Genomic DNA, 12,555 nt, shown 5'->3' on the forward strand with positions numbered 1-12,555 from the left:
ATGGCCTAACCTAGTCATGTATTAAATAAATAATTAAATAATTAATTGCTGTTCTAAAATTTTCTTAAATTAAAAAAAATTTACATCTTTATAAAAAAAATTTAAAAAAAAAGCTAATTTGCATATCTTCTCGCGATATTTACGTAACAACGCTAACTAAATTTTTCTGTTTTTGATTTAAAATTAAAACCGTTATTTTAGTTTTTGAATTTTTAAATTTAATTAATCAATTTACATTCAATTCTATTGGTTAAGCAAAATTTGAATTTTACAAACGTACAGAAGCGCCATCTAGCGAGTAGGTTTTAATTATTAATACTGTGTTTACATTTAAAAATCATGTACCTGTACAGTACGTGTAATTAAATGCTTTATTTTAGAATTAATATAATTTTATTTAGTTTTTTTAATAAATTCAACGTTAAAAAAAGTGACGTCATTGAAGTGTGTACTTGCAGTTCGTGCTGATCTCTACTGGCGAAATTTCACATTATTTTCCATTAACTAACATTGGAACAGGAAGAGATGAATTGTTAACAAAATATCTCGCGTAGAAAATTTAATTTCAGTGAAATTTATAAGTAAAAAAAATATCCAAAGGTTACCGCATTAATAACATCTTTCATACTGTAGCATCTATAAATATATATTGTATATTGCAAGATGATTAATACTGAGAAGCGTAAATTTTATTAGCATTGTTTAGCTCCTACTTGTTTTTTAAATTACGGTTTTTTTTACTAAAAAACAAATTGAATTGTATATTTTTTGAATGTATAATGTTATTTTGTAATTCTAATTTTATATAAAAAACTAAGGAGGAGAAATTTATTGAGCAATATGAAACTTAATCAATAGGAACTGTATCATTTTATTTACTTATTTTTAATGGAGTCATCCATCATATTTCCCTTAAAATGGTTATTGCGTTTTGATGTAAAGAGAATGAAATGATATTGCATGTTATATGTGCATTGGAGTAATCTGTGTCAACAGATAACTTTTTCATAAAATATTGTGTTCATATAAAATATCCATTAATTTAATATATAATTATCTTAGAATAAAGCTTTTAAATGCTTTTTATAAGAATTATTTTATTGTAAATTTTTATTTATTTCGGATGAATTAAATTATAATGAATCAATTTAAAAATATAATTAAATTATATATTTATATAATATTTAGTGACGGGTTAATTAGAAAATCACAGAAAATAATTTTCATTATTAATTTGATTTTAATGCTCAATTTAATGTTATATTTGCTTCTAATATGAGAACTTATCAAATTAATTTAATGCTCAATTCAAAAAGTATGAAGGAGCAGTGCATTCAGAAAGGCCCAAAGAGGCCTGCAAAGAGAACGAAGAAGGATGCACCCAAAAGTATAGTGGAGCAATGCATACAGGATAGCCGAGAAAGTAAAGACATCATCCTATCGCTCTGGGATACCCCGGATTGAATCCGGGTAAGACACTCCCCAAGAGTTTCTCATGGGCGATCAGTCCCGAATATTTCAGGCCAGTTTCTCTGGACCGCCCGAATTGTGGGCCTGGTTAAATCCATGATGGGCATGGAAAAAAGACCCTATTGGTATTCCACAAGGCGGAATGAATTTAAAAAAATGCATCAATGTTAATGTTAAATTATCGATATGCTAAAGCATTAGCATTAAACATATCAAGATCATTTAGTAAACAAATATTTGATATTTATTTACTTAATTATGTTGATTTTGATAATAATAAATTAGTCATTTAGAACTAATATGGAATTCCTCAATGGACTTGGTGCAATAAGTTCGATAGTTTAGAAACCATTAATATATCTTCCTATCCATATTCTACTCTATAGTGATAACACTAAATGTCTTAAAATAACTTAGTAAATATATTTTTAATGCTATCTAATTACCATAAAGTTTATTATTTGGAATAAACATAGATTCCTATTGAAGAACCTACATTTTAAAGTTATTATAGAGTTTTACAGAACAAAATATGTAGTAATCTATGTTGGAACTATAACCACTAAATAAATATTTTGAAATGATAATTAAGATGCCATAATAATCTTGCGCCATATAAGATATAAATTATATAGCCTACTCTTACTTTACTTGAAATTTATTTGTCTATTATGTTTAATAAAAAAAATCAATTTTTTTTATTAAACATAATATATATGTTTCTATAGAAACCTTATCATAATCAATGAAGTTTACATCATGACGTAATTTCACGAAAACCAATGAAAATCTAACTTTACTGTGTTTTATTATTACAATGATTTACTCATGTTGAGATTTTAATAACTTGTTCGAAATGGGTGTCGGATGTCCGTTTGCCTGTTTTGATAAACGTTTTGATACTATAACAGTATTATCTGATCCACGTTTCGAAAGACGCATTACATCTAAAGATTCTATACAAAACACCGAAAAAAATGAAGATCTTACTCTTCATTCCATCAATTCGGCCATTTGTATGCTCTTCTGTCCACCTGTAAGTATTATGTTTATACATCAAAAAGTTGTCATAAGCATAGACAATACACATTAACGTTAATTTAACATTTTATACTTGAAGCATCCGGCATTATTAGCTGCTCTGCAAAAGAGCGTAAAGAAGAATAAAATGGCGAAAAATAAAGATGCATGGGGAATTATTCTGTAAGTGATTTTTTTTTAAGTTTAAAAACCTTTTAAAAAGTTTAAAAGATTTTTCTTTTTAAGAAACAAAGTCGACATTCAGCCTCCAATGGATCTAATAGTTCAAACAATGGATAACTGGACTAAAAATATGAACATGAATTTCGAAGGAACTGTTTTGGAAGTTGTAGAAAAGACTATTATTGAAATAATTAATGTTGGAGTGCAGTTAACTGGTATTTTTAATATTATATTACCTTTAGAGCTTTGGCTTTTAACAAAAATACATAAATAATTTTAATTTTAGGAATTGAAGAAATGAATTTATTGGAAGACATTGGTTATAATATTTTCCATTTCTGTTCGAATATTTATCTAAAATCACTTAAATTTTTAGGAGTTAACCTGAATGACTTTCTAGTTAACGTAGAAAGTCTCCAGGAAGTATTAAAGAAGACAGATTTAAGCCATAACATGGAAAGCATAATTCAATTTTCAGTTAAACCACACACTCAAGGTCATTATGTACATTATCAAAGTACCAGAAGTTACATGGGTCCAATTGTTGTGGGCATTTTAAAGAAAATAGCTTTGGAATTATACAATCTCATTACAGTTATTAATGTAATAAAAAAGAATAAAGATTATTATATTTTCGACTTAAAATATAATAATGCACAGAGTTCTTATCAAGAAATTCTTTCAAAAAATCCAACTGACTTAAAGGTTCCAGTGACTACCTTCTATCGAACTTTTCCATTTTATTTTATTATCGATAATTCACTTGATGTAATTCAGATAGGTAGAGGTCTCGTTAAACTATTAAACCTTCAAGATGTAAAAGAAAAGATTAAATTCTCTTCGATTCTGGAGATCGTTTCACCAAAAATAACTCCAAGTTTTAAAAATATTATTAATAAAATTAACACTACGTTCATCATTGCCTTGAAGGACAAAGCACAATATGATACAAATAAGGTAAATCTTCAGACATATTTCTTTTTAGGTTTAAAATATAAAAAAAAATCATTTTTTTTAGAGATTAAGCATCAAAGGACAGATGATTTACTGTGTGGAATCGAACACCATTTTGTTTCTCGGCTCTCCTGTTGTAAAAAGTCTGAAAACAATGACAGGAAGAGGTTTACATATGTCAGATATCCCTATACACGATGCTACCAGAGATATATTGTTAGTGGAAGAACAGTCCAGAGCTCAGGATGGTCTTAAAAAAAGAATGGATAAATTGAAAACTTCAATCCAGGAAGCGAGTGATGCTGTTGCTGAAGAAAGAAAGAAAAATGTGGACCTTCTATATTTAATTTTTCCAGCCCAAATTGCTAAAAAATTATGGTTAGGTAAATATTTTGTGTAATTATTCTTAGCATTGATGAAAGTAATTGATTTTGATCCTTACTAAATCCACTTTATAGGTGAAACAGTAGCTTCTCAACAGTTTGATGAAGTTACCTTGCTATTTTCGGATATTGTTGGATTTACATCCATTTGTTCTTCAGCTACACCTATGGATGTGATTACAATGCTGAATGAATTGTACACTCAATTTGATGTATTTTGTGAAGAATTGGATGTTTATAAGGTAAATTCAATGCGTTCTTAAAAAAAAACATACATTAAAATTATATTTGACATGCATTTCCATTCGCTATTTCGAAGTCTTAGACAAAGTTTTCTTCCTATTAAAATTGTTTATTTTATTAATTTCTCGCTAGTTCCTAGTAAAATTTGACAATAGATGAATATTTACGGCCAAGGGCGTTTATTTTTAACAATTACTACGCATAAAGTTTTTGGAGTAGTGTTTTATAAAGTGTATATTGTTAAAAACTTCATTTCTTTTGGTTGTGACCAGGTAAAATGTTTCTTATACGAACCGTTGGCTGATGTCCGTATACAATACAGTATATACGTAATACATCATACAATATTAAATTGCAGAGTATATAAATAACAAAAAAAGGAACATAGGAAGGTAATTTTATTTGAAAATGTTGCTATTATTACATAATTAATAATGTATTTAGCAGCATGGCATGTTTCGAAACAGTCTAGGTATATACATTTTCTACAAAGTACTTATTGTCATTCTTTCGTCTAACGTGACCTACGTTTTCATACTAAATGCCTGTTTATTGTGATTTGTTTTTGAACATAAAGTCTTATTCAATGTTTTATTTTCTAATGTTCCCATAATATCCTGATGTAAATCTTCAATATATTCTATCCCATTGACGTTATCATCAATATTCTCATCATCAGTTAAATTCGTCAACATCTAGTGTTATCATTTTTTAAAACTCTTTTCGCCCTGTGGGCACTAATAGGACCTCTTTTTAGCAAGCCCATTATGGGTAGTGAGAGATGGGGCCCAACATATCCAGATGGACCCGTCCCGAAAAATTCCTGGAAATTTTTCCATCCGCCCGGATTCGATCCCCGGTCCCCCAGAGCGTTAGACTACCACCTTGACCGCTCGACTATCATTATTATATCAGCAACTTCATCGTAATTTACAATGTTATCAAGTACCTCAATTGCTTCTTGACCTGTTAAGTCTTTCGGGCGCAATGCCATCTAAAAGCAAACACAAATAATTTCTACATAAATGTTTTTAACATACTATCTTGCAGATCATTCTTTATAATGAATTATTATAAAATATTACCAAAATGTTCCTACATTGCAAGGTAAGTATATATGAAGATATATACTTACTTACCTTGCATGTAGGAAAGTTTTGCAAGTTAGAAACAAAATTTTTCTTTAATATTAATACTCTATACTCTATTTAAAAAACTCTTTCCGCCTTGTAGGCACTAAGAGGGCCTTTTTAGCAAACCCATTTCGGGTTCGGCCAAGTCAGGTGGTGAAGGACTGGACCCAACATAACCGGATGGACAACTTCCAAAAAATTCCTGGGGTTTTAATATGGCTGAACCAATGATGGATTTGATCAGATCCACAATAAGGTGATGAGAGATGAAACCCGATAAATTAAGAACAGACCATACCGAAAAATTTCTGCGTTTTTCGACCGGTTAGAATCAATCCTGGATCCCAGAGCAGTAGTCAGACGCCTTAACTACCGCAGCCGTACTCTTACTTTACAGTATAATATAGCATGTAATATTTAAATATAGTACAATTTCGGTAATCCAATTGTTTGCTAGTTCGACACGTCCAGTAATCCGACACTAGTAGACTTTCAGGCTAGACCGTTAGTTGAAACCCCAGTTTTCCAGACAAAACTGGAGCTTGAACACTCTATATTAAAAATTATTAGGCTCGTCATTTTAGGCTACTCAAAAAAGGTACAGTATCTAATAATATATTACTGTAAAGGTATGAAAATGAGTCCCGTCCGTCAAAAAAGCAATGTATCGCCCATTAAATTTTCCAGGGTGCTTCAATTCATTACTAAATTTAGCAAACTCCATTAATTAACTCTGCAATATCAGTTACCAATGACGGCGTTGATTTGATTTAGTTTTGTCAGGTTTTGTTCTGTCAAATTAATTTGCGCGTCATTGAATTCATTCTACTTTCAATATTCCGGCAATCTCATAACACCAACACAGTTCCGATCCTATCTATGCCGGATTACAGACTGTACTGTATTTTGTTATTAATTAAATATCCTCTTGATATCGTTAAATATGATGTATATAACTATACCTATGTTGTAGTTTGTATTTAATACAGTTTAATACTACTACATTTTATAGACAGAAACTATCGGAGATGCATATTGTGTGGTTGGAGGATTGCATAGAACTAGCGAAACCCATGCAATTCAAACAGCATGGATGGCATTAATGATGATGGAAACTGCTCAGAAATCGAAATCTCATGATGGAAAACCGATTCAGGTTAATATTCTCACAAAATTTTGATTTTGTTTCCTATAGGAGACTTATTTTAAATTTATTTTATTTCTTTGATAGATGAGGATAGGTTTACATACGGGTACAGTTCTTGCAGGAGTTGTTGGAGTGAAGATGCCAAGATATTGCTTGTTCGGGCATAATGTTACTATGGCAAACAAATTTGAATCTGAAAGCGAAGCTCTTAGAATTAATATAAGTCCTACTACTCACAGGTAACGTTGAAATTTATAATTTCTCATCGTGTTCTATAATTTTATACATTAAAAATAAATATAGGTCTATAATTGATTTAATTTTAAAAATGACAGACTTGAAATTTGAAGAAAATATCACGTATTTCTAGAAATCGCGAATTCAAATTAGAATCAACCAATAAGAGAGCGATTGATGTTATATGCTGTAAGCATATTCGCTCTCTCAATTTGGAACCAGCCAATGAGAAGGCGAATGGTAATAATTTTAAATTAGGAAAATAATTTCTTCAAAAAGTGAATGGGTCAATGGTAACGAATGGAGAATATTAATTTAAATTTAAAACTAGAACTTGAATGAAATGAATTATGATGCAAGCAGTACCACGCCTTTACTGGTGATTTGAAATTTGCATGTTGCAAAATCTAGATACTTATTGAAGGAATCAATATAGGCCTAATACTTAATTATTCTAAAGTTACAGAGCTATAATTATGTAGATACTATAAAACTGGATGAGATTACAATAAAAGCACACACTAATACTTGTAATCCAATTAAAAGGAACCAATTTATTATAGGAGCAAACGTTTTTAACTGTTTTTATCAGCAGTCATCAAGCTATAGAATGTTACATAGAACAAAATGTATATAAAATGAAACACCTGGAATGGTGCCCAACATTATAAAGTGAGTTACATGAAGTTCAAGAAAAATTATAGTTTGAATTGCAAAATTTTTACCGAAGAAAGTTATTTTTTTTTATAGGAAAAAATATCTGTTGCACGCTTTATACGGTGTGCGTAGATGTGAGACTGTCTCGAAGATTGAAAACGCTCAATGATCAGAAAAAACTACCAGGGTGCTTAGTCTTGAATTATATGAGTAGCAACATGGATGAATTGACATCATCACATGGTATCAATTCGTTCACAGACTATTCGAACGAGTTGGTACCACGTGATGTTCTCAGCACGTTTGTTCTCGAGACTAGACACTCAGAGCACGTTATGATTTACAGAAACAGCCACAACAAGAAATTTCATGTCCCAACTGCTTATAGTCATGACGCGTTATGGTATTTTTTAAAAAATGCCATAATGCGAAATTGTGTCAGGATAGTTAAAAAATATCCGTAATATCGTAATACATTCCAGTATTATCAACATATGATGACGCGTTGTTGCAGAAACGTGGTATTTTTATCACACAAGCATACAACAATCTGCCATCTTAACCTCATGGATGAAGTCCAGAGGAGCCAACTCAAAGTCAAATCATTCGTCAGTTTTCATCTGACGTCATACCAGCGAACACATCTCTCTGTCTTTACCAGTTGGGAAGCAAGGCCTACTTCAGTGGCTCTACTTTCGTAATGAATGTACTGTACAATTGCTGACAACGAGATTCATCGAGGTGCCCTCAAGCTCACTATCTTTTCGGTTAATCTCAAATACAACATATGGCAGAAAACAGGGCTTTATAAGTTGCAATTATAAGAGTTACTACATCCATACACATGTGCAAATGTAGTTTGAAAGATATTAACTGTAATTTTATAAATCAAATAAACTCATACAATGCACAGGCCCATAATGAAGTGGAGCAGTACGGGTAAGAGAGGGAAACTTATGATAAATTATAGGGATCAAGATTGGATTCAAATCCAGATCTTACATAGTGGATCAAAGATGTTATTGTTCAGCCATGAAACTAAGCAGTGACAAACAGTCATTAAAAGAAAGTCTATCCTCAATAAAAAATAAAATACATGAATTTACTATTTATGTTTATTGATCCAAACTGACTTTTTACATTTATTCATTTTATAAATCATGAAAAACATCAGTTTCGAAATTAGAATTTTGTATAGTTTACATAATGATAATGTAATAAAGTTTATGCAGAAGAAACAGATTCAGTAACATCAGCAAAGACTCTCAGATGCTATTGCTTGAGACCATAGTAATAAACACCTCTATCAAAGAGCCTTAATTGAATTCCAAAAATATTTAATTAAGGCTTTATGATAGATGTTTATGCTGTAATATTCCAGTCTACCATTTGGTGTTGTAACTCCACTAAGTTAAACTATACTGACCATAGTAAATAAATGTTCAAGATTTAAATGTTTCTTGGACCTATAATAGGACAGTAATAAACATAAATGGCTCACAATATTGCCAAGTCTATTCTTTGTAAGTAAATTATTTGCTTGATCATTCAAAAAATATTTACTTATCACACATATTCCTGTTTTATATTGTTATATATTTTGATACATTTTCTGAAATTTAAATTATTGAAGTAACTAATTTATAGCAATTAATATTGAAAATATCTAAAATGCAATACAATATATTTGCTTTTTGTTAATTTTTAAAAGCTAAAATTATTCTAATATATCTTGTTCTAGTTTGTGTCATTGCAGAATATTTTTTGTTACATTAATTTCTAATATATGTTTGAATTAACATATGATTAATGCAAATATATAAATAAATTTGACAATTCTTCAAACTATAGTTAAATAGTTCATTTGGATATAAGATCAATATGATTAAGTGGATCGGAATAGTGGTGGGAACAAGCCTTAACCAACTGCTGTTCTGAGGGATTCAGGTTCAAGTCTAACGTGTAAGTCAGAATCCCAACTTTTATAGATGCCTAAATATGCCAAGCCATGTCCATTGCAGATTCAACCATTCCACTGTGGACCTGGTTGAACCTGTCATGAGCATGAAAAGAAAGCACCTTTCACTATCAAAGCATAGAATTAAAAAGACAAATAATTCATTTGATTTACAACTTGAAGAACACTTAAAGCTAGGCTCACATTGGCATATGAACTGCGACTGTTTGAGCAGTTAAGAGTTGAAAGAATCTCAACTTTTATCAAACTTTTGTTTGTTCAATAAATTAACTTGTTAAAATGTTCAACAAAATTTAGCATCACAGAGAATGATACAAACAGCATTTCCCCTTTGTTAGTGCTCATTTGTAGTGGTTCATGTAACAGCATGAGTATAGTTTTAAAGTAAACTTTTTAAAAATATTGTTCTCTGTTTTAAGAATTTTTTGAATATACATTAATTTTCTCCATATTACTTTTAAAATAAATATTTTTTCAGGATTTTAAATGCAGCTGAAGGATTTACATTCACAGAAAGACCCAAAGAATGTTTGCCAAAAGGATTTACAGAAGATGGAACTTGTTACTTTTTAGACAATTTTAAACATCCCGAAATTAATGAATCTCTTGGAGTTTTGGAACACATAAGACTGGCTTTCAAAGATCTGAATCTGTCATCTTTGCAACAAACTTGAAATACTATTGAAAATTAAAGTTTAATATATGTAGAACAGCAAATTACTTATTGTAACTATGGCTGTAGAATCAATTTTTGGACAGTGTTGAAGTTGTTAATAATTTACCACTTGCAATTCCAATCTTGCTATAAACTTAAACTTACACTTAAATACAGAGTGTACAAAAAGTTACTGTGCAGTGACAAATTTGTAATGATATTAAAGTTACATGTATGGCATTCGTAAGAGATCTGTAAGTTGTATGTCCTGTGTTTCTACTTTGTGGTAGATGGTGTACTGCTTGCTTAGACATTTTGGTTTTTGGAAGACTTCTTTGCAAATTGCATAATCTTCCATGGAATCTGGGTCTTCTAGGTCTTCTCCCTAGATGTTTTGGGTCTCTGGGGGACATTTCTAGCATTTGCTGTAGGAGAAACTTCAATAACATATACGAGGGAGGGACCCAAAAAAATCCGAACTGACAGCGTGCTGCCATTTGTAGACGTAGTAGAGTTCTCCCGTTACCTGGGGTTAATAGAGACCTTCAGGAAAAAGCTGTGCAAACGGTTTCAGTTTGCAGGTTTATGTTTGAGTATAGTGTTGTGTTCCTCTTACTGTTATTTTGTTCTGCCTGCGGAGTTCTGGGTGTCCTTCAACATCTCGAAATGATGAAAATGTTGAAAAAATCCGCCAAAAAAAGTGTTAAGACGTCTGCGAAAGGATGTGCGAAGGAAACGCCCGGAACTTTGGCGATCAGGTGACTGGTTCCTTCATCACGACAATGCCCATGCACACACGGCCTTATGAGTGACCCACTATATGACCTCTCGGGGATGGCCTGTTGTTCCCCACCCTCCGTATTCACCAGACCTAGCCCCATGCGACTTTTTTCTGTTTCCGAGATTGAAGAAAAATCTAAAAGGGACGCGTTTTGATGATGTGGAGGCGGTAACAACAGCTTTGCTAAAAGCACTGGACGATATCAAGGTTGAAGAGTTCCAGCGATGCTTCAAACAGTGGGGAAAAAGACTTGACAAGTGCATCACATCTAATGGAGAGTACTTTGAAGGTGACTGAAGGAATTTTGTAAAAAAGTTAAGAAATAAAGATTTTTATATAAAAAATCCGGTTTTTTTGGGTCCCCACGTATAAAACTGCACTTTTATTACAACTTTATTTAAAGCTTTTCCAAACTGCACAATAACTTTTCTGACACCCTATGAAAATTGTCTAAAAAGTAACCAGTGATTCACAAAATGAAGATAAAATATCTTAAATGGTTACCATTTACTATTTTAGTAGACTTACTATTAATAGATACAGAGCTTTTATGAAAGAGTTTGAACTAGAGTCTGTGATTTAAAAGTTGAGGATCAGGAGTTATAGCCAGTAATTTTGTGTACTAACTCTACAGTCATGACCGTAATTGTGACATTATTTTTCTTTCTATTATAACACTAAATAAATAAATATCTCATGAATAAATCAAAATTTATTTATTGATAATGATAAGTATTTCTACATATGAATTTTCATGCACTTTTCACATTGAAAAACTGACTAAGTTGATTCTCGAGAGTGAAATGAAGCCACATAATCAAATAAATTCACATTTTTACAATGATTAGGACAACATAAAAACATGTTAAACATTTCGATCACATACACTATCACTAATTACATTATTGTAATTATTCTTTTCTTTTGTTTTACAAAAAAGTTTTGTTGTTGTATTCTTCTTCTTCTTAAATTAAAAAATGCAGCATTCAATTTAAAAAGCTATCACAAAATTATAAAAGTATGAGTTTATTTTGCAATTAGATTTGTACTATCAACTCGATACTTTGTCAATGCCTGCTGCAACACTCTTATGATGTAATTTAAACAAAATGCGTTGATTTTCTTGCCACTTTACAAACATTTGACAATACAAATGTTAACATTATTGCAATTAATTTACATAAAAATCACTCGACCTAGCATCAAAGCATAATTAAATGTTTGTTACTTGCACACACATTCATTTAAGTGAGATATAAGCATTTTTACATTTGCTTTGGCAACTAATGGCCAGGAATGTTTACTAAAAAGTTATCTTAGATCAGATAATTTGTATTTTAGACTGCACAAGATGGACTTTTTTTTTTAAACTTGATTTATATCTGATTAATTATACAATCTACATGACTGGAATAGTGTCTAAAAATCCTATACTCTTACTAAAGACTTTGCTAGTGATAAGAAATTATGTAAAAATTGTATAAAAACTGTGTGAAAATGTAAGATTTCTCTCTTTTATATATATATATATATTTATTTATTTTTTATCTTTTTTAAAATTAAATGATGAAATTTGGAATCAATGAGCACTTATCATTAAGTTCCTCATAAAATTATTAAATGGCATTGCACTGGAACTCATAGCGATATGATAATTATAATCTAAAATAATATACAAAATCTGTACAATATTCTACAAGAATATATTTATATA

At 30.6% G+C, this 12,555-nt stretch overlaps 1 protein-coding gene across 1 annotated transcript; it reads left to right on the forward strand.

Annotated features, from left to right (window-relative positions):
- Positions 1-3,000: 3,000 nt before the first annotated feature.
- Positions 3,001-10,160, forward strand: LOC111618583 (guanylate cyclase soluble subunit alpha-2-like). Its single transcript, XM_023360170.1, is given in 6 exon segments — positions 3,001-3,695; positions 3,697-4,010; positions 4,086-4,252; positions 6,399-6,542; positions 6,618-6,772; positions 9,884-10,160. Coding segments are annotated over 6 exon segments (1,545 nt in total). The 5' UTR covers positions 3,001-3,126; the 3' UTR covers positions 10,080-10,160.
- The last annotated feature ends 2,395 nt before the right edge of the window (positions 10,161-12,555 follow it).

This window comes from Centruroides sculpturatus, unplaced genomic scaffold (assembly GCF_000671375.1).
Source record: "Centruroides sculpturatus isolate CEXI.00-Female unplaced genomic scaffold, Cexi_2.0 scaffold145, whole genome shotgun sequence".
Classification (NCBI taxonomy): domain Eukaryota; kingdom Metazoa; phylum Arthropoda; class Arachnida; order Scorpiones; family Buthidae; genus Centruroides; species Centruroides sculpturatus.